Raw genomic sequence first — 23,241 nt, 5'->3', positions numbered from 1 at the left:
AACTAGGTAGTGTATTCCAAGTTTAACTGTACCAAATCTTTAAAAAGCCTGGTATGACATCCTTCGATTGCATTGCTGAGATGATACAATAAAAAGCAAAAATTTCATGTGCCTTCCAATTGGCCTCATTGCCCTACGTGTGGATGTTCAGCAAATTAATTGTAATCTTTAAACCCTTGCAAGCTTCCATGACCTTTATAGTGAGAGTGTGTGAGAGAGAGATTTGCAAACTTGTATATCTATTAATACTCTCACTCAGACTATCACTGGTGAACATTAGTTTAGGCCCAACACAGTGCACTGCAGGACTGATGTGATTATCTCTAGAATTGTCTTGTCTGCTTCTGTAAATAGATAGCCTCAGTCTTAAAGTCTGGGACAAGTTAGCTGTTCAAATTTATAGCATGCACCCCATCCCAAATCCTTTATCTGTCTGTATGATATCAAATAGAAGTGTAGCAACTCACCGCACCGGCATCAAACCGGCTCCCGACATCGCGACGTCGTTGGAGGCCCCGATCCAAGATGGCACAGGACCCTCCTTCTTCCCCAGCGTTGGGCTGGGAAAGCCCGTGCGCGGGAAGGTCAGGTGACCCGCGCATGACGTCAGCGCGGGAAGGTCAAGTGACCTGCGCGTGACGTCAGCGTGGGAATTGTAGCACGGGAAGTTTTCGGCTATTAAAGGCGCACCGCGCCCCAGGTCAGCATTCGACCTCTGATTTCGAAACCAGTGACTGTGTGTCTTCATTTCGTGGTGTGTAGCTAGCCGCTACATTGGTGACCCCGACGGGCCCAAATGCTTTTGAACCCACGATGTCTGCATAGCAAGAGGTACAGGCAGTAGCCCTTAAACTGCCCACCTTCTGGACCTTCCGGCCCAGTGTCTGGTTCGACCAGGCCGAGGCCCAGTTCCAAGTTCGCCAGATCACCAGGGACGACACCAAGTACTATTACCTGGTGGGCGCCCTCGACCAAGACACCGCAGCCCAGGTCGAGGATTTCATCCAGGCACCCCCTGAGGAGGAGAAGTACCATAAGTTCAAGACCCTCCTTGACACTTTCGGCCTTTCTCGACACGAACGAGCCTCCCGCTTACTCCACTGCGATGAGTTGGGCGACAGACCCCCCCTCCACGCTCATGAATGAGATGTTGGCCCTGGCAGACGGGCATAAACCCTGCCTGCTGTTTGAGCAGATCTTCCTGGAGCAGTTACCCAATAACATTCACCTGCTCCTGGCGGATGCCGATTTCAGCGAACCCCGGAAGGTGGCCTCCCGGGCGGATGTCCTTTGGCAGGCAAAAAAGGAGAGCGGGGCGTCTGTCGAGCACGTTGCCACGCCACGTACCCAGCGGCTCAGCAGGCCGGCCACCATGCAGGTTTCCAGGAAACGCCAGAGCCAGCCGCCGCTGATGGCTATGGCGGCTGGCCACCCGGATAGCCTCTTGCATGTGTGGGACAGGCGTTCCAGACGTTGGTTCCTAGTGGACACAGGAGCCGAAGTTAGCGTCATGCCTCCCAACAGCCGCGAGACTCGCAACTGCACACCAGGACCTGCCCTCAGAGCTGCCAATGGCAGCGCCATTCGGACCTTTGGCACCCGGTTGGTACACCTCCAGTTCGGCACCTGCAACTTTACTTGGAGGTTCATCCTGGCCGCCGTCGTGCAACCACTCGTTGGGGCAGACTTCCTTCGTGCCAACAGTCTGCTGGTTGACCTGCGGGGTAAGCGTTTGGTACATGCCAGGACCTTCCAAACAGTTCTCGTTGGGTGAAACCAAGCCGCCAGCCCCACACCTCGACTCCGTCACCACGTCGACCAACGAGTTTGCCAGGGTCCTGGCAGAGTTCCCGTCCGTACTAACGCCCCAGTTCTCCACCACCTTGCCCAAGCACGGCGTCCAACATCACATCCCCACCCAGGGCCCTCCCCTCCACGCCTGTGCCTGGCGGCTACCCCCAGACAAGCTCCGCCTCGCAAAGGAGGCATTCAAAAAAATGGAGGAGCTGGGGATCATCCGCAGGTCGGACAGCCCATGGGCCTCTCCGCTACCCATGGTCCCCAAGGCAGCCGGAGGCTGGCGGCCCTGTGGCGATTACCGATGCCTCAACAACATTACTACCCCGGACCGGTACCCTGTGCTGCACATTCAGGACTTTGCTGCCAACCTACATGGGCGGTCCATTTTTTCCAAGGTCGACCTCGTCCGGGGGTATCACCAGATCCCTGTGCATCCAGACGACATTCCGAAGACGGCGCTGATCACACCTTTCAGCCTCTTTGAATTTGTCCGGATGCTCTTTGGTCTCAAGAATGCTGCTCAGTCCTTCCGATGACTCATGGACGCGGTCGGGCGCGACCTTGACTTCGCCTTCACATACCTCGACGACATCTTGATCGCCAGCAACAGCCGCCAGGAACATTTCACGCACCTCCGCCAACTCTTTTCTCGCCTGAGGAATTTCAGCCTGACCGTCAACCCAGCCAAATGCCATTTCGGGCTGGAGACAATCGATTTCCTGGGTCATCGGATCGACAAACACGGCGCCACGCCCCTGCCTGCGAAGGTCGATGCCATCCGCCATTTTGCCAGACCCACCTCCATCAAGGGCCTGCAGGAATTCCTCGGTACGGTAAACTTTTATCACCGGTTCACACCATCCGCGGCCTGCATCATGCGCCCGTTGTTTGCTCTCCTGTCAGGCGGAAGCAAGGACATTGTTTGGTCAGAAGAGGCTCACACCGCGTTCGTCGAAACCAAGCAGGCCTTGGCGGACACGGTCATGTTGGTGCATCCGCGCATGGACGTCCCGACTGCCATCACAGTCGACACCTCCAGCACAGTGGTCGGAGGCGTGCTAGAACAGCTTATCGAAGGGCATTGGCAACCGCTGGTGTTCTTCAGCAGGCTGGTGTTCTTCAGCAGGCACCTTCGACCACCAGAGCTCAAGTATAGCGCCTTCGACCGCGAGCTGTTAGCGTTGTACCTGGCCATCAGACACTTCCGTTACTTCTTGGAGGGCAGGCCGTTTACAGCTTTCACCGACCACAAGCTGTTGACCTTCGTCTTCAACAAGGTCTCAGATCCCTGGTCAGCATGGCAACAGTGGCACTTGTCGTACATCTCAGAGTTCACCACTGACGTCCGCCATCTGTCAGGGAAAGAGAACGTGGTCGCGGATGCACTGTCACGGCCGACCATCCAGGTTTTGTCCCAGGGGCTGGATTTTGGCGCCTTAGTGGAGGCACAGTGAACGGACATGGAGATGCCCAGCTATCACATCGCAGTCTCGGGCCTGCAACTGCAAGACCTTCTGGTAGGCCCCAGTGAGCGCACCCTGCTCTGCGATATCTCCACAGGTAGACCCCGCCCCATCGTCCCAGCTGTCTGGCGCAGGCAAGTGTTTGATGCCATCCACGGCCTTGCACAAGTTCGTCTGGCATGGCCTGTGTAAACAGTTTTCCGAATGGGCCTGGTCCTGCACTCGCTGCCAGACCTCAAAAGTACAGCAGCACGTCAAGGCCCCCTTGCAGGATTTTCAGCCTACCCGCCGGAGGTTCGACCGTATCCATGTCGACCTGGTCAGCCCCCTTCCAGTCTCCCGAGGAGCGCAGTACCTCCTCACAATTGTCAACCATTTTACCCGCTGGCCTGAAGCCATTCCCCTCACAGATACCTCCGCCCAGTCCTGCACACGGGCCCTTTTGTCAACTTGGGTCGCCCATTTCGGTGTCCCGGCACATATCACTTCAGACAGGGGAGCTCAATTCACCTCCGGCCTGTGGTCTGCCGTCGCCGACATGTGGGGTTCCCGGATCCACCTCACCACTGCCTATCACCCACAGTACAATGGGCTGGTGGAGAGGTTCCATCGCCACCTGAAGTCGGCACTTATGGCCCGCCTTAAGGGGCCCAACTTGGTAGACGAACTCCCCTGGGTCCTGCTGGGGGTACACACTACGCCAAAAGAGGACCTGCATGCCTCGTCTGTGGAGATGGTCTACAGAACGCCCTTAGTCGTCCCAGGCGAGTTTCTACCAGCCCCCCCGGGGGCCAGAGGAAGGACCTGCCGCGGCGCTTGACCGGCTGCGCGAGCGGCTTGGAAGCCTGGCCCCGATTCCCACCTCGCGACACGGACAGGTCACGACCCGTATGCCGCCTTCCCTCCAAGACTGTAAGTTTGTCTTTGTCAGGAGGGGCGTGCACTGATCACCACTGCAACGGCTGTATGAAGGGCCATTCAGGAACAATGGATCTACGTTCGTGCTGGACATTGGGGGGGCACGAGGAGGTGTTTACGGTTGACCGGCTGAAGCTGTCTCATCTAGACTTGGACCAACCCATGGTGGTACAGCGAGCGCGGTGTAGGGGCAGGCCACCCAAGTCATAGTTTAATTAATTCTGGTTTTCACAAGGGTATTGCCGGTTCTGGTGGGGGTGGTTATGTAGCGACTCACCGCACCAGCATCGAACCGGCTCCTGACATCGTGACGTCATCGGAGGCCCCGATCCAAGATGGCGCGGGGCCCCCCTCCTTCCCCAGCGTTGGGCTGGGAAAGCCTGCGCGCGGGAGGGTCAGGTGACCTGCGCGTGATGTCAGCGTGGGAACTGTAGTGCGGGAAGTTTTCGGCTATTAAAGGCGCACTGCGCCTCGGGTTGGCATTCGACCTCTGATTTTGAAACCAGAGACTGTGTGTCTTAATTTTGTGGTGTGTAGCTAGCCGCTACAGAAGTATATAATATTTTCTGCATTAGACCCATCTGTTAAATCTTTCTTTTTTTAATTAACTTGATCAAGTTGGAGAATCAAGATCTCTATTTGTTTTGAAGCAACACCAATTCGTAATTTACAGGTTAATTTCCTGGAGTTTATGTCAACTGCATGGATATGTGGGCCAACTGAGTATCTCTCCAATCCTTATTAACTGGATGAGCTGTTGACTGAATGCAAATAGCAGCTTTCCCCAACATTCAGGGGTAAATGGGATCATGTGCAAAAATTTAATAAGCTTGAGAGCCATAATCATTGTTATAATAAATTTGCATCACTTAAAGATCTTTATAACCTGTTCATAGGACGTGGGTGTCACTAACAAGGCCAGTATTTATTGCCCACGCCTAATAGTGGTTTGGAAGTTGACGATGAGCTGCTGCCTTAACTGCTGAGTTCTCATGATGAATTACCATATCCCCATAATAATGTAGGATAAGAAGTTCCAGTATTTCCACCCAGCAATGATGAAGAAACTATGGAGTCTTTGTATTTCAGAGTAGCTACTCTTGTTCTTTTAAATGCTGCAGAAGGAGTCATGGTAAATTGTTGAAATGGATTTTGTAGATGGTATGTACAGCAGCAAGGGTGCATCAGTAGTGAATGTTTAATGATGTGTCAATCAAGCGATATGCTTTATGGGATCAAACCAAAGGACACAGAACAGTACAGCACTGGACAGGCCATTCAGCCCACGATGTGCTGATCTTGACACCAATTTATACTATATGTCCTCCTCCTGTGTATCATCCATATCCCCCTATTCCCTTCATATTCATATGTCTATCTCAAAGCCTCTTAACCTCCACCAATGTCCTGCTTCCACTATTACCACCCCTGATAACCTATCCCAGGCACCTACCATTCTGTGTGTTTAAAAACAAAATTGTCTCTCACATCGCCTTTATACTTCCCCTCTTTGACTTTAAATGCATGTTCTCTGGTGTTAGAGTAGGCAGAATCTTTTCCCCAGTCTATGCCTCTCAGCCTCTGACACTCTAAGGAGAACAACCCAAGTTTGTCCAATCTTTCCTTGTAGTTCATACCCTCTAATCCGGGCAGCATCCTGGTAAACCTCTTCTGCACCCTTTCCACAGTCTCTGCATCCTTCCTATAATGGGGTGACCAGAACTGCACACAATACTCCAAGTGTGGTCTGACTAAAGTTTTCTATAACTGCAGCATGACTTCCTTACTCTTATGCTCAACACCCCTACCAATGAAGGCAAGCATTCCATACACCTTCTTTACCACCTTATCCACTTGCGTAGCCACTTTCAGTGAACTATGAACCTGGACCCCAAGATCCCTCTGTACTTTAATGCTATTAAGGGGACTACCATTAACTATATAAGTTTTCCTTTCATTTGACCTTCCAAAGTGCAACACCTCACACTTGCCCAGATTAAACTCCATCTGCCACTTCTCTGCCCATATCTGTAACTGATCTATATCCCACTGTATTCTTTGATAGTCCTTTACACTGTCCACAACTTGTCATCCACAAACTTGCTAATCCACCCATCTACAGTTTCATCCAAATCATTGATATACGTCACAAACAACAGAAGTCCCAGCACCGATCCTTGTGGAGCACCACTGGTCATGGACCTCCAGCTAGAATAACAGCCCTGTCTTCTATGGGCAAACCTGTTCCGAATCCAAACTTGGAAAATCACCCTGGCCCCCATGCATCTTTATCTTCTGAATCAACCTACCATGAGGGACCTTGTCAAATGCCTTACTAAAGTCCATGTAGATAACAACCACTGCCTTACCCTTATCAAGCACCTTTATCATCTCCTCAAAAAACTCAAATCAAGATTGTAAGACATGACCTGCCCCACACAAAGCTATGCTGACTGTTTCTAAACAGGCCATGCCTTTCCAAATGCGTATAAATCCTATTGCTCAGTGCCGTCTTCAATAGCTTCCCTACCACTGACGTGAGGCTCACTGCCCATAATTACTGGATTATTCCTATTACCTTTCTTGAACAAAGGCACATTTGCTACTCTCCAGTCCTCCAGGACCTCACCTGTCGCTAATGAGGACACAAAGATCCTTATCAAAGCCCCAACAATTGCATCAAATTGCATCACTTGCTTCTTTCAATATCCTGGGATTTATTCCATCAGGCCCTGGGGACGTATCCACCTTAATGCTTTTCAGGAGACCCAGCACTACCTCCTCCTCGATCTCAGAATGTCCCAGCACTTTAGCATGCCCCACTCTGTTTTCACTATCCTCCAATTCCTTCTCCTCGGTAAATACCGAGACAAAGTACTTAGCCACTTGCTCTGACTCTAAGCACAAATTCCCTCCTTTATCCTTGAGTGGACCTACCCTCTTCTTAGTTATCCTCTTTTTCTTAATACAAGTATAAAATGCCTTGGAATTATCCTTGACCATGTTCACCAAGGGCATCTCATGGCCTCTTTTGGCCGCCATGATTACTAGCTTGAGCACTTTCCTGCTATCTTTATATTCCACGGGCCAAGCTGTTGTTGCAACAGCATTCATCTCGGCAAGTGGAATGTATTCCATCATTCCATAGTTTGTAGATGGGAAAATCTTTTGGGAGCTTGTTTGAATGGATGCAAACTGTTTGTTCTTCTTTTGTATAGCTGGATTACGTCAAATTTTCTGTGAGGTTGTACTTAACCGACCACCAGACTTGGATCAACCTTGCCTGGTCAGCAAATTGATGTTAGCTGACACCAAATTATGGAAAGGTGAGTAAATTAATATTTTTGTATTTTCTAATTGAATCATAAACATCCATTTCCAATTGACTAGCTACAGGAGACCCACAAATACTTTTATACCTTACAGTTTCCTACATTCTTAAATAATTTTTCTTTCTCATTTGAAAGACTGGATTTGATATTTTTTGTTTGCTTTGAGGCTTAATAATCTGAAACTGAGTAGTGTCATTTTAATGCAGGATGGTATTCTGACAGTGTGTCCCAGTCTTAACCTTTCTCCATCTAACTCTGAGTATTACTGTGATTGAGTTCTCACTTAAAGGCCCAATATTACTATTGTAGAAGATAGTTCAGTAGATAACTTGCCATTTTCTAATTCTTTTTGAAAATACCTTTCTGTATTTCATTTATGATATTTTGTCGTCAGGTATTTGTTATATGGCCTTTTATACCAAGGGTATAGAGTTTAAAAGTAGGGAAGTATTGATGCCACTTTAGAGGGCGTTATTGAGACCATATCTGCAGTACAAAAGATGTGCTTGCATTGGAGGAAGTGTAGAGAAGGTGCACTAGGTTGATTCCTGAGATGAAGGGGTTGAGGTATGAAGAAAGATTTATCATGTAAACCTTTATTCTTTGGAGTTTAGAAGGATGAAAGCTAATCTTATTGAAATATAATCTTCTTTGGGAGGTTGACAGGGTGGATGCTGTGAGGATGGTTCCCTTAGTTGGTGTATTTAAATCTAGGGGGCATACTTTCAGAGTAAGGAGTCGCCCATTTCAGATGGAGGTGGGCATGAATTGTGAAGCTTTGGAATTCTTTACATTAGAGACCTGTGTAGGTGGAATCATTGAATATAATCAAGGCAGAGGTCGAAAAGTATTGGAATCACAAGGGAGTTAAGGGGTGTGCAGAGAGTCTGGAAAAGTGGTGAGTGGGTCAGCCATGACACTGAATGGCGGAGCAAGTTTCAGAGGCTGATTGGCCAGCTGTCGCTCCAGTTTCTTGCATTCTAAATCATCATGGTTCTTTTTCCACATCACAGATAGGGTTTCTTTAGCAACCTGACAGCATCCTACTGAAACCTGGCTTCTTAAATTTAAGGAACTCAAAATAACTCAGTTGAGTAACTTTCAAACGGGTATAGGATATACATGGAATAAAGGAAAATGTCTAGGGCTGTCAGGGAGGACCAGGGAGTGGGGTTAATTGGATAATTCCCAGAGCCTGCTGAGGCATTGTGGGCCAGAAGGGCTCCAGCTTTGCAGGATAGTTCTTTCTCATTTTCCTTAAGCTTAAACAATAGTGCCTGCCAGTGCTTAATTCTCATTTTGCCTGAGGACTCTACTGAATTCAATGATTTTTGACTCCCTCACTTTCTCTATTTGTGTCAGAACTAGCCGTTTCTGCTATAGATTATCCATCTGTAATATTGGCTCTGTCTTTATCTCTCCAGTAATATTACCCGATCTGCTGGACACTTCCCCACTGTTTCATAGATTTCACAACTCTTTGTTTCTGTTCTCTCTCTAACCTTCCTCATTAACCTATCAACCAAATGGCTTCATGAACAGCTTATCACGTCGGTAACCCTGATCTCATCCTAACAGATGTTTCCTGTCCATCACACTGCAACTCGCTCTGAAGCTTAAAACTTTTTTCTTTCCAAGTTCTGATAAAGGGTCCTTGACCTAAAACATTAGCTGTTTCTCCCTCCACGGAGGCTAAAGAAATTTGGCGTGTCCCCTTTGACCCTCACCAATTTTTATAGATGCACCAAAGAAAGAATCCTATTCAGATGCACCATGCCTTGGTATGGCAGCTGCACTGCCTGAGACCTCAAGAAACTGCAGAGAGTTGTGGACACAGCTCAGCACATCACAGAAACCAGCCTCCCCTCCATGGACTCTGTCTACACTTCTCACTTCCTTGGTTAAATCAGCCAACATAATTAAAAACCCCACCCACCCCTGACATCCTCTTTTCTCCCATTGGACAGAAGATACAAAAGCCTAAAAGCACATACCATTAGGTTCAAGGACAGCTTCTATCCCGCTATTATAAGATTATTGAATGGTCCCCTAGTATGATAAAATGGACTTCTCGGTCTATCTCGTTATGGTCTTGCACGTTAATGTCTGCCTGCACTGCACTTTCTCTGTAACTGTAACACTTTATTCTACATTTTGATATTGCTTTCCCTTGTACTATCTCAATGCACTGTTGTAATGAAATGATCTGTATGGATGGCACGTGACAATGGTTTACCAGTTTACTGCCTGACCTACTAAGTGTTTCCAAGATTACCTATTTTTGTTTTGGATTTACAGCATCTGCAGTTTTCCGATTTCAGTGCATGATACTCATTTGATTGACAGCAAATTGTTGAAGTGAGCAATTGGAACAGTGTCTTTTGAAAATGATCCATTTCATGATTTCTTTCATCTTAAAATCTTGACCATATTTAGTGGAAACATCCAACATTCTTAGTAGAATTGTTGGTGAACCCATTGACCGATCTGTTGAATGCTGTCTCACTTCTGTTGATGATGCAATGGTTCTCCCATGTGTTTGCATGAACACAAACCTATATAACTTACAACTCTAGCTATGCCATTTCCTCAATATTGGAAGGTGATTAAAAGCTTGGTAAGTTTTAAGAAGGGGAGGGAGGAAAAATACACAGCTAAAAATGGAGAGGGAGACGGCAGTTTGCAACATATCTAACAAGAGGTGACCTAGCCAGACCCAAGTGGATAGATTTTTTAAATTACAGGTGGGCATTTGAACTGGAGGACAAGAGTGCTTTAATCCAGTATATTATAGGTACCGGAGTATGAGAAGGAAACTCCTTCAGGTAAGACCTACCAGTAGGTGAGTCGAAGGAAGGTGTGATCTATAAAGAAGTTAGTGCTGTAGTACAAATAAGTGCTTTCTAAAATTCATCTTTGTATTTTGATTGAAGCCCCCTGAATGGAAGAAGTCTGTGTGTTTCGATGCAGTTGACAATTAGAGAGTGAGCTCTCTTCCCATGACTGCAGATGTGGATTTATTCCGTTGAGCTGTAATTTGTTAAAAGCAATGAGAATAAAAATGTGACATTTGCAAATGCAGAAGAATAAAAATGTGACATGCAAATGCATAAATAGTGTTCAGTCAGAGTGAATGTGCAATTTTTTAAATGCAGGAGCTCGTAAAATCTTCCATGAATTAATAGTGTGCAGTTTGCTGATGGAAACTGAATACAAGCGGCTCTTTGCTGTCGAATTTATCACTGTAAGTCTTATCATTGATCGAATTATAGAAAGTTTACATCACAAGAGGCCATATGGCCCATCGCGTTTGTCGGTCATTCCTGCTATACTTCACAGTAGATGAGATTTGGAAGTGGGTCTCCTGTCATGTTTGCTCTCAGTTGGAAAGTTATTTTCATGTGTTCAGGATAGAGAACGGAAAAATAAATGTTCAATGGAAAGGAGCAAAATATAACATTTAGTTGTAATAGCAAAACACTCCCTGGTTTAGTCAAATAATTTGGGGAATTCCTTGGTGCAAGGTGCTAGTTTTGAAATTCTTTATAAGCATGGTGGTTTTTGATAGTGTAGATGATGGTATGATATTGTTGCTTGAGGGGAAGTCCAGAACCAGAGGTCGAATTGGACCTAACAAGTGAGAGGAGGTGAATTCGTCCCCAGTCCCTTGTCGACCAGTCCTATTCCCTTGCTCTGTAAACTTGATTACAGCATGGACCAAATGCACAAAAACTAAAGATCAGCCATGAGCTAGCTGAATACTTTCAAGGAGCTGAATAGCCTATTCCTTGTTTCTGTAGGTTAGATGAAGTAAGTCGTGAATGCAATCTTGTATGGAGTGTAAACATCAGTATGGATATGTTGAGCCAAGTGCCCTGTTTCTGTACAGTAAATTCTATAAATTTTTAATCTCAGTGGCTGGATGAGTAAGTTTTTCTCTTTGTGGAATGTGGTTTAAGGGTCATCTGTTTGTTCCCAACAGCATTACAAGCAATTGCAGCTTGAGTTTGTGGAGGATGACCATGATCGAAACATATCTGTGACTGCACAGTCTGTGCAAATATTCACTGTTCCAACACTGGTAAGTAAGACAAGTACAGCATCTATCTTCTGAGGACCTGAGGTGCTGCAGGTTAGAATCTACTATCTCCAAAGATCACCTGAGGACCAAATGATTGACTTAAATAACATTGGATAAATTACATTTGTAGTGAAGAGCAATCTTTGACACCCAAGCTGCCGATTGCACTCCTATTAATCAATGATATGACGCCATCTTTAAGAAGAGAAACAAAGGACTGCAGGTGCTGGAATCTAGATGAAAAACACAATGATGCTGGAGGACGTGTTTTTCATCTAGATTCCAGCATCTGCAGTCCTTTGTTTCTCTAGAATTACTGCTCCACTGGGAAGTCTCTTCAAGGATGCCCACTTTGAAGAAGTTTTCTTCCATATCTACAGTCCTGAAGAAGGGTCCTGACCCGAAATGTTGACCGCCTGCTTTTCTCCACAGATGCTGCCTGGCCTGCTGAGTTCCTCCAGCGTCGTTGTGTCTTTCATCTTTGAGAAGAACTCCTTTTTGTTTCTTAGAGATGCAAGAGACTGCAGATGCTGCACTCTTTGTTTCTTGCCCCTTTTTTTTCACCAGCTTATCTGTTCATAAGCCTCATTGGGGAAAAAATAGCAAAAATGGAAAGGGTCTAGTTTAATTTCCCTTTAATCACCATTTCTTGAATGACTATCACAGTGAATTTTTAATTTTTGTTAGGCTCGCCATCTGATTGAAGAACACGGTGCACTAAGGATCATAATTGAGACCATAATCGAGCTGTTTTCTGAGCACATGGATAATGGCAAGCTTCATTTTCAGAGTTACTCCCAAGATAAATTGCTGAGGAAACAAATGGTGTTGTACGACCTTAAGTAAGTGCATCTTCAGACCCTCGCTATTCGTAGTTCTGGTACGATGGCACAGTTGCTGAACAACACTTCTCAGTTTAACTGAATTGTTTGACTTCCTGAGTTTTATTTTGAAGGACCTGTATTGCATAAAGTTGAGTAATAAAATCAAACAGAACATGAAGCAAATAAATTAATCCTGCGTGCAGGCACTCAGCAGGTCAGCCGGCATCTGTGTAGGGAAAGGTAATGCTCTGATAGTTCTAATGGCACGTGGTCAACCTGCAATTTTAACTTTCAAACACAGCTGAAATAAGCAAAGAAATAAAAATGTGTATTAATAAGAATTTCAAACATTGATCCATGGACTCTTCTTGAATCAGCCCACTTTTATTCCTTAACGTCAAACAGGTGACCTGGTACAAATTGACAGATAGATTTGCTACATGACAACAATGATTGCACTTCAAAAAGTGCTTAATTGCTTACAAAAACCTTGGGATGTTTATACACAAGGAAAAGTGCTGCAGAAATACAGATGCACGTGCTGATCTTTTCTGTGACTCCACTGATTTGTCTGTGGTGCTTCAACTGAATGGCCATTTCCAGGAAGCCTTGCAGACCATATCCCTTCCACTGCCTCCACGTGCCTCTACCTGTGGTGTTGCTTGGTTTATTTTTCTCCTCCACCTCAAACTTGTATCCCAGATGAAGCGCCTCGATCTGAAACATTAATTGTTCGTTTCCTTCCACAGATGCTGTCTGATTTGCTGAGTTCCTCTAGAAGGTTGTTTTTAGTTCCTCTATTGCTCCAGTGAGAAATAGTCTGTGCTAAGTCCCAACTGTACCTCGGTGGGGACAGCTTTGGGAACACATACTGCCGTTGCCTGGAAGTGTTAGAAACACCAAAAAAAAAATGATGACAAAATTTTGTTAATTACAAAATTGTTTCAAGTTGTGAAGTAGTTTCATATGAAATGTTTCTTTTGAGGAAAGAGTCACTTTTTTAAAATGATTAATTCAGGAGGAACTTTTTTTGTAGTGATTTGGACCTTTGCCACATTATGCAATGCATTCACTCTGACTCACCAGTGGAATCTTAGTGTTATTTTTGCTTTCTGTTTTCTCATTGTTCCTTGTTTTTCAAAACTGACTTTGTTTGAAATGCTTTTCTGATTTGGTGACTATGTATCAGAAATGGTTAAATGTGACATGTAGGAATTACTAGCTGGGAGATGGTTGGGGAGGTGGGGGGGGGAAGGGGGACAGTCTGAACTAGTTCACATTTTGCAGTCCTACCATTGAGATGACCTCTCCTTTTTAATTTGGCCAGTCTGCCTTATCGTTAATCAATATATACTTATTCCATTCGCACAGGAGTCAAGTTTCAGAATGAAACTCTTCTTTGTGGTGAATTGCAGTTTTAACTAATGGCCAAGTCCAGCAGTTGCTGGACTCAGGATCTTGATGTCACTGAGAAGTGTTGTTTTTATTGCCCTTTCCTAATTGTCCTTGAGGATGGGCCTCCTTGTGGTGAAGATACTTTAACAGGGGTGTTGGGGAGGAAGTTCCAGGGTTTAGACCCAGCAACAACAAAGGACCAGTGATTATTTCCAAGTCAGCATGGTATGTGACTTAAGAGACCATGCACTTGCTGCCCTGGTCATTGATGGTAGAGGTCATGGGTTTGGGAATTAATATTTAAGCTGGTAGATGGTATGTCAATGAAGTGGGCTACTTTGTCCTGGATGGCTCCTTGATTCCACACTTGGTCAAGTGGCCCCTTGGTGCTCTCACCTCACCTCACCTGACCAAGGCTGTGATAAGGTCTGGAGCCAATTGGTTCTGGCAAAACCCAATCTTGGGCATAGATGATTGTGTTGGTGTGTGAATGCCATTGATGAGTTCAGACAGCCGAGACTTTCAGCACCTGCACTTAACTGTGGGGATTTTCCATCTACCCCATCTGAGTTCAAAAGGAATTTTCAAGGTGCAAGGACAATTTGCCAACAATGCCCAGTTCAATTATTCATTTAAAAACAGAGGTTGAAAGTCAGCTTGGCTTTGTTGGGTCCAACCATTTAGCTGAAGAGAGTCCAGGTGGTTTTCACATCCATGCAGTTACTTACATTATAGCATACTGGGATGTGAATTTGTCCCACTTAGAGGAATACATTGTTAACTTTCTCAGCATTGCCTGGTCCTTTTCTACTGCTTGGTCATGATTTCTTACAAATAGTATCAAGAGAGTTCTCCTACACTTGCCAGGCATGTTACTGAGATATTATGGTTTCCATTCCCAAGTTACTCTTTTGCATGCATGATGTACTGCAATAATCCCTACACGTTGTCTGGGAAAGAGAATAAATACAATGAGGAGTTCAGAAGAACTTCTACTGAAGGAATAAGGATGAAGTAATGGAAGCAGGAGCAGGCCATTCAGCCTCATAAACCTGCTTGCCAGTGAATAAGATGATAGCAATTTTTTAAAATCTCCAGCACTTTACTGCCCTGACCCCCTATCCCTTGATTCCTTTAATGGCTAGAACATGGGACTTGCTGCCTCTTATTATTGAGATGACCAACATAGCATATTTTAAGAGGGTGCTAGATCATAGCCTTGGTCCAAACATGGACTAAAGGGCTGAATTCTAGAGGTGAGAAGGGTAACAATCCTTGACATCAAAGCAGCATTTGACCATGTGGCATCAAGAAACCCTAGTGAAATGGAAGTCAATGGGCACCAAGGAGAATACACTCCAATGATTGGTGTTCATACCTTACACAAAGGAAAATGATTGTGATAGTTGATCGGTTATTCCAGCCTCAGGACATCATGGCAGGAGTTGCCCATGGCAATGGCCTAGGCTTCAGCTATGTCAATGACTTTCCACCCACTAAAAGCTGAGAAGTGGGGATGTCTGCTGATCATTGCACAATGTTCAATTCTATTCACAGCCACTCAATAAATGCATGCCTGTGTGCAGCAAGACCTACATAACGCTTCAGGCGTGGGCAGGGAAGTAATATTCGTAGCCAGGCAATGATCGTCTGAACAGGAGAGACCCGAATTGCCTAACCTCGACATAAAATGGCATTGCCATCACAGAGTCCCCCAACATCACCATTGACCACAAACTCAACTAGACCAGCCACATAAACACTGTGGCTACAAGAACAAGCCAGAGATTGGGTAGTCTGCATTGAGTGACTCATCAACTGACATCATAATGTTTTTTCACGATTCCCAAAACACGTCAGGAGTGTAACAGAATACTTTGCACTTGCCTGGATGAGTGCAGCTCCAACAGCATTCAAAAAACTCAACGCTATTTGATTGGTACCTGCCCACCACTCTAAACACTCATTCTCTCCACCAGCACATGGGCTGCAGTGTGTACCATCTGCAAAATGTGCTGGAGCTTCTCCAGCACATGGGCTGCAGTGTGTACCATCTGCAAAATGTGCTGGAGCTTCTCTAACAACACCTCCCAAGCGTGTAACCTGTGACCAATATCACCAAAAGGGACAAGGGCAGCAGGCATAGGGGAGCACTGCTACTAGGAAAATATGCTATAATGACTTGGAAATGTAAGGTAGTGCCTTCACCTTAACAGGGTTTAAATCCTAGGACTATTTTCACCAGAAGGATTGCAGCATTTCAGGAAGGTAGCTCACCACCCTCTCCTGGGCAATTAGGGGTGGTGATAAATACTCATCTTAGCAGCAACATCCAGAGAAAAGTGAATAAATTAAAGTAGATAAACACGAGGGTGAAAAAGAAAGGAATTGTATAAAATACATTGGGAAGACAGGGACAAATAGTTTGAATGTTTATGTGGTATGCTTCTTTGTAGAGAAAAGTACTGTAATTTCTCCTCCAGTGTCTCTCTCTTTTTTGCAGATATGTTTTAATCAGCAAGCCTCCTCTTTGGACAGACCGACAGAGAGAACATTTCCTAGAAGGTTTTAAAATCTTTTTGAGGCTCTTAAAATCTATGCAGGTATGTAACACTACAAATCAAATGCACTGTTATGAGTGTTGGTCGTTTTAGGAAGGTAATGGGTCTGTGAAATGTTCTTAATTTGAAGAGTGCTCTTAGTTATCAAGGTCAGAAGTTAAATGTGAAATATTTCCCATTCCTATTTAATTGCATTTCCTTCCTGCACCATTGATGAAAGCTCCAAGTACTTGGTTGATTGGAAATGCAGCCTATTATTTTGAGGTGGTTTATTCTTGTCTTCGTATCTCTCTATGACCTCGCCCTTCCTTATCTCTGCTGCCTCCTTCCACCCTACAACCCTCTGAAATCTCTGTGGTCTTCCAATTCTGGCTTCTTCTGCATTCCTGATTTTAATAAAAGTAAACACGCTAATTTTACTTCAGGCTGTTAGTAAACAAATAAATAGCCAAGGATGGAGATAATGAGGTATATGTTCTGGCTCTGTGACATGGGAGATATTTCCCTCCTCAACGGAAAATAACTTCATTTGTTCCATTCATGGGAGTTTAGAGGCATTAAAAGTGTGATGGTGAAGGGGGATGGGCTTTAAGTTCCTACATCATTGGGACCTGTATGAATGGGATGGATTGCACCTAAATCAGAATGGGACCAACTTCCTCTGGGGAGGTTTGCTTATTGGGGAAGGTTTAAACTGAGCTGGCAGGGGAATGGGGTTTGGAGTAGATGTTCAGATGGTTACTTTGCGGAGAAAGTGTTAGTCCAGTGGGCAGAGCAGGAGGGTAAATGCACATGAGGGGAATACAAAGATAAATTGAATTTATTTTAATGCAAGGAGTCTAACTAGTAATCACAGAATCATAGAACAGTACAGCACAATACAGGCCCTGCGGCCCACAACGTTGTGCCGACCTTTAAACCTCACCGAAGACTATCTAACCCCTTCCTCCCACATATCCCTCTATTTTAAATTCCTCCATATGCTTATCTAGCAATCTCTTGAATTTGACCAATGTACCTGCCTCCACCACCACCCCAGGCAGTGCATTCCATGCCCCAACCACACTCTGGGTAAAAAAACCTCCCTCTGATATCTCCCTTGAACTTCCCACCCATTACTTTAAAGCCATGCCCTCTTGTATTGAGCATTGATGCCCTGGGAAAGGGGCGCTGGCTGTCTGTCTATTCTTCTTAATATTTTGTACACCTCTATCATGTCTCCTCTCATCCTCCTTCTCTCCAAAGAGTAAAGCCCTAGCTCCCTTAGTTTCTCCTCATAATGCGTACTTTCTAAACCAGGCAGCATCTTGGTAAATCTCCTCTGCACCCTTTCCAACGCTTCCATATCCTTCCTGTAATGAACTGGACACAGTATTCCAAGTGTGGTCTAACCAGAGTTTTGTAGAGCTGCATCGTTACCTCATGGCTCTTAAACTCAATCCCATGACTTATGAATGCTAACACTCCATAAGCTTTCTTAACTACCCTATCCACCTGTGAGGCAACTTTCAGTGATCTGTGGATATGAACCCCCCAGATCCCTCTGCTCCTCCACACTACCCAGAATCCTGTCATTAACTTTGTACTTCGCCTTGGAGTTTGCCCTTCCAAAGTGTACCACCTCACACTTCTCTGGATTGAACTCCATCTGCCACTTCTCAGCCAGCTCTGCATCATATCAATATCCCCCTGCAATCTTCGACAGTCCTCCACGCTATCCACGACACCACCACCCTTTGTGTCGTCTGCAAACTTGCCAACCCACCCTTCTACCCCCTCATCCAAGTCATTAATAAAAATCACGAGAAGTAGAGGTCCCAGAACCGATCCATGTGGGACACGGCTAGTCACAGCCCTCCAATCCCAATGCACTCCCTCCACCACAACCCTCTGATTTCTACAGGCAAGCCAATTCTGAATCCACACGGCCAAGCCTCCCTGGATCCCATGCTCTCTGACCTTCTGAAGAAGCCTACCATGTGGAACCTTGTCAAATGCCTTACTAAAATCCATGTAGACCACATCTACTGCACTACCCTCATCAATCTTCCTGGTCACCACCTCAAAGAACCCTATCAGGCTTGTGAGACATGATCTGCCCTTCACAAAGCCATGCTGGCTGTCCCTGATCAGACCATGATTCTCTAAATGCCCATAGATCCTATCTCTAAGAATCCTTTCCAACAGCTTGCCCACCACAGATGTAAGGCTCACTGATCTATAATTCCCTGGACTATCCCTACTTCCTTTTTTGAATAAGGGGACAACATTTGCATCCCTCCAATCTTCCGGTACCATTTCCGTGGACAACGAGGACGCAAAGATCCTAGCCAACGGTTCAGCAATCTCCTCCCTCACTTTACGGAGCAGCCTGGGGAATATTCTGTCAGGCCCCGGGGACTTACCTGTCCTAATATTTTCTAACAGCTCCAACACATCCTCCCTCTTGATATCTACATGCTCCAGAACATTAACCTTACCAACACTGTCCTCAGCATCATCAAGACCCCTCTCCTTAGTGAATACTGAAGAGAAGTATTCATTGAGGACCTCACCCACTTCCACAGCTTCCAGGCACATCTTCCCACCTTTGTGTCTAATCAGTCCTACCTTTACTCTCGTCATCCTTCTGCTCGTCACATAAGTGAAAAAGCCTTGGGACTTTCCTTAATCCTACTCACTAAGGCCTTTCCATGTCCCCTTCTTGCTCTCCTCAGCTCCTTCTTAAGTTCCTTCCTTGCTACCCTACATTCCTCAAGAAACCTATCTGATCCTTGCTTCCTAAACCTTATGTATGCTGCCTTCTTCCTAACTAGTTGTTCTACCTCTCTTGTCACCCATGGTTCCTTCACCCTGCCATTCCTTCTCTGCCTCACCAGGACAAATTTATCCCTAACATTGTGCAAGAGATCCCTGAACAACGACCACATCCCCATAGTACATTTCCCTTCAAAAATGTCATCCCAATTTACTCTTGCAAGTTCTAGCCTTATAGCTTCATATTTTGCCAAGACAATATCTTCCTGTCCTCTCTGCTCCTATCCTTTTCCATGACAATGCTAAAGGTTATGGAGCAGTGGTCACTGTCCCCCAGGTGCTCACCCACCGAGAGATCTGTCACCTGACCCGGTTCATTACCTAATACTAGATCTAATATGGCATTCCCTCTAGTCGGCCTGTCAACATACTGTGACGGGAATCCGTCCTGGACACACTTAAACTCTGCCCTGTCTAACCCTTTGGTACTAAGCAGGTGCCAATCAATATTTGGGAAGTTGAAGTCTCCCATGATAACAACCCTGTTATTCTTGCACCTTTCCAAAATCTGCCTCGCAATCTGCTCCTCAGTATCCCTGCTGCTACCAGCGGGGGGGGGGGGGGGGATGCAGGCGGGCCTATACTCCCAGTAGAGTAACTGCTCCTTTCTTGTTCCTCACTTCCACCCATACTGACTCTAAGGTAGAAGAACGCAAAGCTTTAATTAACACAGTATTGTTGCCATCAATGAGATGTGGTTCAAAGATGGGCAGGACTGTCAATTCAATATCCTGGGGTACAGTCTTTTTATGTGATGGTGGGGGGTTGGTGTCTGTAAAGGAAAAGGTGGCATGCATTTCTTCAGTAAGGATGTGGAGGCATTGGAGAGGGTGCAGAGGAGATTTACCAGGATGCTGCCTGGATTGGAGAGTATTGAATATGAGGAGAGGCTTGAGGTGCTAGGGCTTTATTCACTGGAAAGGAGGAGGATGAGAGGAGACATGATAGAGGTATATAAAATATTGAGAGGAATAGATAGAGTAGACAGTCAGCGCCTCCTTCCCAGGGCACCAATGCTCAAGACGAGAGGTCATGGCTTTAAGGTTATGGGTGGGAGGTTCAGGGGAGATGTCAGAGGGAGGTTTTTCACCCAGAGAGTGGTTGGTGCATGGAATGCACTGCCTGGGGTGGTGGTGGAGGCAGATACATTGAACAGGTTCAAGAGCTTGTTGGATAGGCATATGGAGGAATGTGAGATAGAGGGATATGCAGGAGGAAGGGGTTAGGTAGTGTGAGGGTGGTCTGATGGACGGCACAACGTGGTGGGCCGAAGGGCCTGTTTTGTGCTGTATGGTTCTATGGTACTGAGGGAGAATATCCAAGAAGGCTCCTCAAATGAGGCCATATGGGTAGAGATTAGGAACAAATCAATTAGGTAGAGATTGGGGAGCATGCCTTATGAAAACAGGTTGAGGGAACTCGGCCTTTTCTCCTTGGAGCGACGGAGGATGAGGGGGACCTGATAGAGGTGTATAAGATGATGAGGGGCATTGATCGTGTTGATAGTCAGAAGCTTTCAGGGCTGAAATGGTTGCCACAAGAGGACATAGGTTTAAGGTGCTGGGGAGTAGGTATAGAGGAGATGTCAGGGGTAAGTTTTTTACTTGGAGAGTGGTGAGTGCGTGGAATGGGCTGCTGGCAACGGTGATGGAAGCGGATACGATAGGCTCTTTTGAGAGACTTTTAGATAGGTACATGGAACTGAGAAAAATAGAGGGCTATGGGTTTGTGGGGACATGTTCGGTGCAGCTTTGTGGGCTGAAGAGCCTGAATTGTGCTGCAGGTTTTCTATGTTTCTAAAAAAGGGTGTTGTCACTTTCCTGAATGTGTGTTACTGATCTCCCAACAAGCAGCAGGAGAGAGGGAAACATATATGTAGGCAAATACCAGAGAAATGTAACAAAAATATAGTTATAGTACTAGGGAATTTCAATTTTCCAACTATTAACTGGAATTGAGTTAATTCTGGCTCAGAAGGGGCAGAATTTTTGAGGCATGTCCAGGAGAGTCTTTTGACACAGTGTGGGGATAGACCAACAAAGGAAGGAGTATTACTGGAACCTATCTTGGGGAATGAATCTTTGTGGAGGGTGTGTCAGGGGCAGACATTTTGGAGATGGTGACTACATAACAAGTGCAGGGAACCTGGATGCCAGAGGATATCAGGCATTGGATAAAGAGAAAAAAGGAAGCATATGACAGGAGAACTACCGATACGGGAGGCCCTCAAGAGAAGACAAAGTATAGGGAGACAATTAAAAAGGGAGTTAGGAAGGCAAAGAGGGGTCATGGAATATTACAGGATTAAGGTAAATCTGAAGGTATTTTAGTACATTAAGAACAAAATAATAACCAGGGCAAGAGTAGGGCCCATTAGGATCAACGAGGTCAATTTGCGTGATGCCGGAACGTATAGGTGAGATCCAAAATCAATACTTTTCATCAGTCTTCACAAAGGAAATGAATTTGTAGTTGGAGAACTTGGTGAAGGGGAAGGTGAGATTCTAGTGCAAGTCTCCATAAAGAGGAGGTACTCGATGCCATAGTGGGCTTAAGGGGTGGATAAATCCCCAGGATAAGATTGGTATTGCTTTATTATTGCCACATGTACTGAGATGCAGTGAAAAGCTTTTGTTTTCTGTGCCATCCAGACTGCTCATTCCATTCATAATTACATGTTGTAAAAAGAAACCAGAATGCGGAATAAAGTGTTGCAGTTACAGAGAAAGTGCAGTGCAGATAGACAAATAAAATGCAAGGGCCACAGTGAGGTAGATTGGGAGGTCAAGAGTTTGTCTTTTAGTGTGTGAAAGGCCCTTTCAAGATTCTGAATAACAGTGGGATAGAAGCTGTCCTTGAGCTTCGTGGTTCATGCTCTCCAGCTCTTCTCCCCAATGGGAGAGGGAGAAAAGAGAATGACTGGGGTGGGAGGGATCTTTGATTATGTTGGCTGCTTTCTTTAGGCAACTGGAAGTGCAGATTGAGTCAATGGAGGGGAGGCTGGTTTGCATGATTTGTCCCAGGCTGCTATGGAAGACCAGGAAAGAGATTGCTGTGGCTCTGACTGAGATTTTTAAATCTTTGCTGGCTACAAGTGATGTACTAGGTGACTGGAGGGTGGCTAATGTGGCCCTCCTTTTCAAGAAGGGCAGTAGGGAAAACTCCAGCAATTGCAGAACTGTGAGCTTAACATCAGTAGTAGGGAAGTTATTAGAGAAAATTCTGAGGGACAGGAGTAATGATCACTTGGAAAGGTAGGGACCAATCAGAGATGACCAGTATGGCTTTTTCAAGGGCAGATCCTGTTTGACCAATCTGATTGAATTTTTTTTTTAGGAGGTAACAAAGTGTATTGATGTGGCCAGTGCAGTAGATGTGGTTTACATCAGTAAGGCCTTCGAGGTCACAGATGGTAGACTGGTCCAAAAGGTTAAGGTGCATGGGATCCAGAGCAAGTTGGCAAATTGGATCCAGAATTGACTTGTCAAAAGGAGATGGAGGGTGATGGTAAAGAGGTGGTTTTGTGACTGGATGTTTATGACTAGCGGTGTTCCTCAGGGATTGGTGCTGGGACCTTTGCTGTTTGTTATATACGTGAATGATGTGGATGTAGGAGGCATGATCAGTAAGCTCGCAGCTGACACTAAGATTTGTGGAGTTGTTGACGGCGTGGAGGGTAGTCTGAAGATACAGGGTGATATTAATGTGTTAGTGAAATAGGCTGAGAAGTGATAAAAGGAGTTTAAACTGGCCTTCGTGAGTCAGGACATGGAATACAAGAGCAGGGAGGTTATGCTCCAACTTCAGAAAACATTGGTCAGACCTCAGCTGGAGTTCTGTGTGCAGTTCGGTCAGCACACTGTGGGAAGAATGTGATAGTGTTGGAAGGAGCGCAGAGGAGGTTTACCAGGATGTTGCCTAGGATGGAGTGTTTTAGTTATGAGGACTGGCCAGTGAGGTTAGGTCTGTTTTCCTTCGAGCGGAGGAGGTGAAAAGGGGACATGACTGAGGTATATAAAATAGCTGGTAGACTGCATGAATGTTTTCCCC

At 45.6% G+C, this 23,241-nt stretch overlaps 1 protein-coding gene across 1 annotated transcript in view; it reads left to right on the top strand.

The window, feature by feature from the left end:
- ubr1 (ubiquitin protein ligase E3 component n-recognin 1) overlaps window positions 1-23,241 on the top strand; it is a 180,683-nt gene that overhangs the window by 56,901 nt on the left and 100,541 nt on the right. The window contains exons 9-13 of the mRNA XM_052030365.1: window positions 7,400-7,507; window positions 10,669-10,757; window positions 11,496-11,594; window positions 12,282-12,436; window positions 16,317-16,416. Of these exons, the coding sequence (XP_051886325.1) occupies window positions 7,400-7,507; window positions 10,669-10,757; window positions 11,496-11,594; window positions 12,282-12,436; window positions 16,317-16,416 (551 nt within the window). The remainder of the gene's footprint in view (window positions 1-7,399; window positions 7,508-10,668; window positions 10,758-11,495; window positions 11,595-12,281; window positions 12,437-16,316; window positions 16,417-23,241) is intronic.

The sequence above is a fragment of the Pristis pectinata genome, chromosome 1 (assembly GCF_009764475.1).
Source record: "Pristis pectinata isolate sPriPec2 chromosome 1, sPriPec2.1.pri, whole genome shotgun sequence".
NCBI lineage: Eukaryota > Metazoa > Chordata > Chondrichthyes > Rhinopristiformes > Pristidae > Pristis > Pristis pectinata.
The sequence above is the reverse complement of the archived record's forward strand: the minus strand, read 5'-3'. Positions and strand labels throughout refer to the sequence as shown.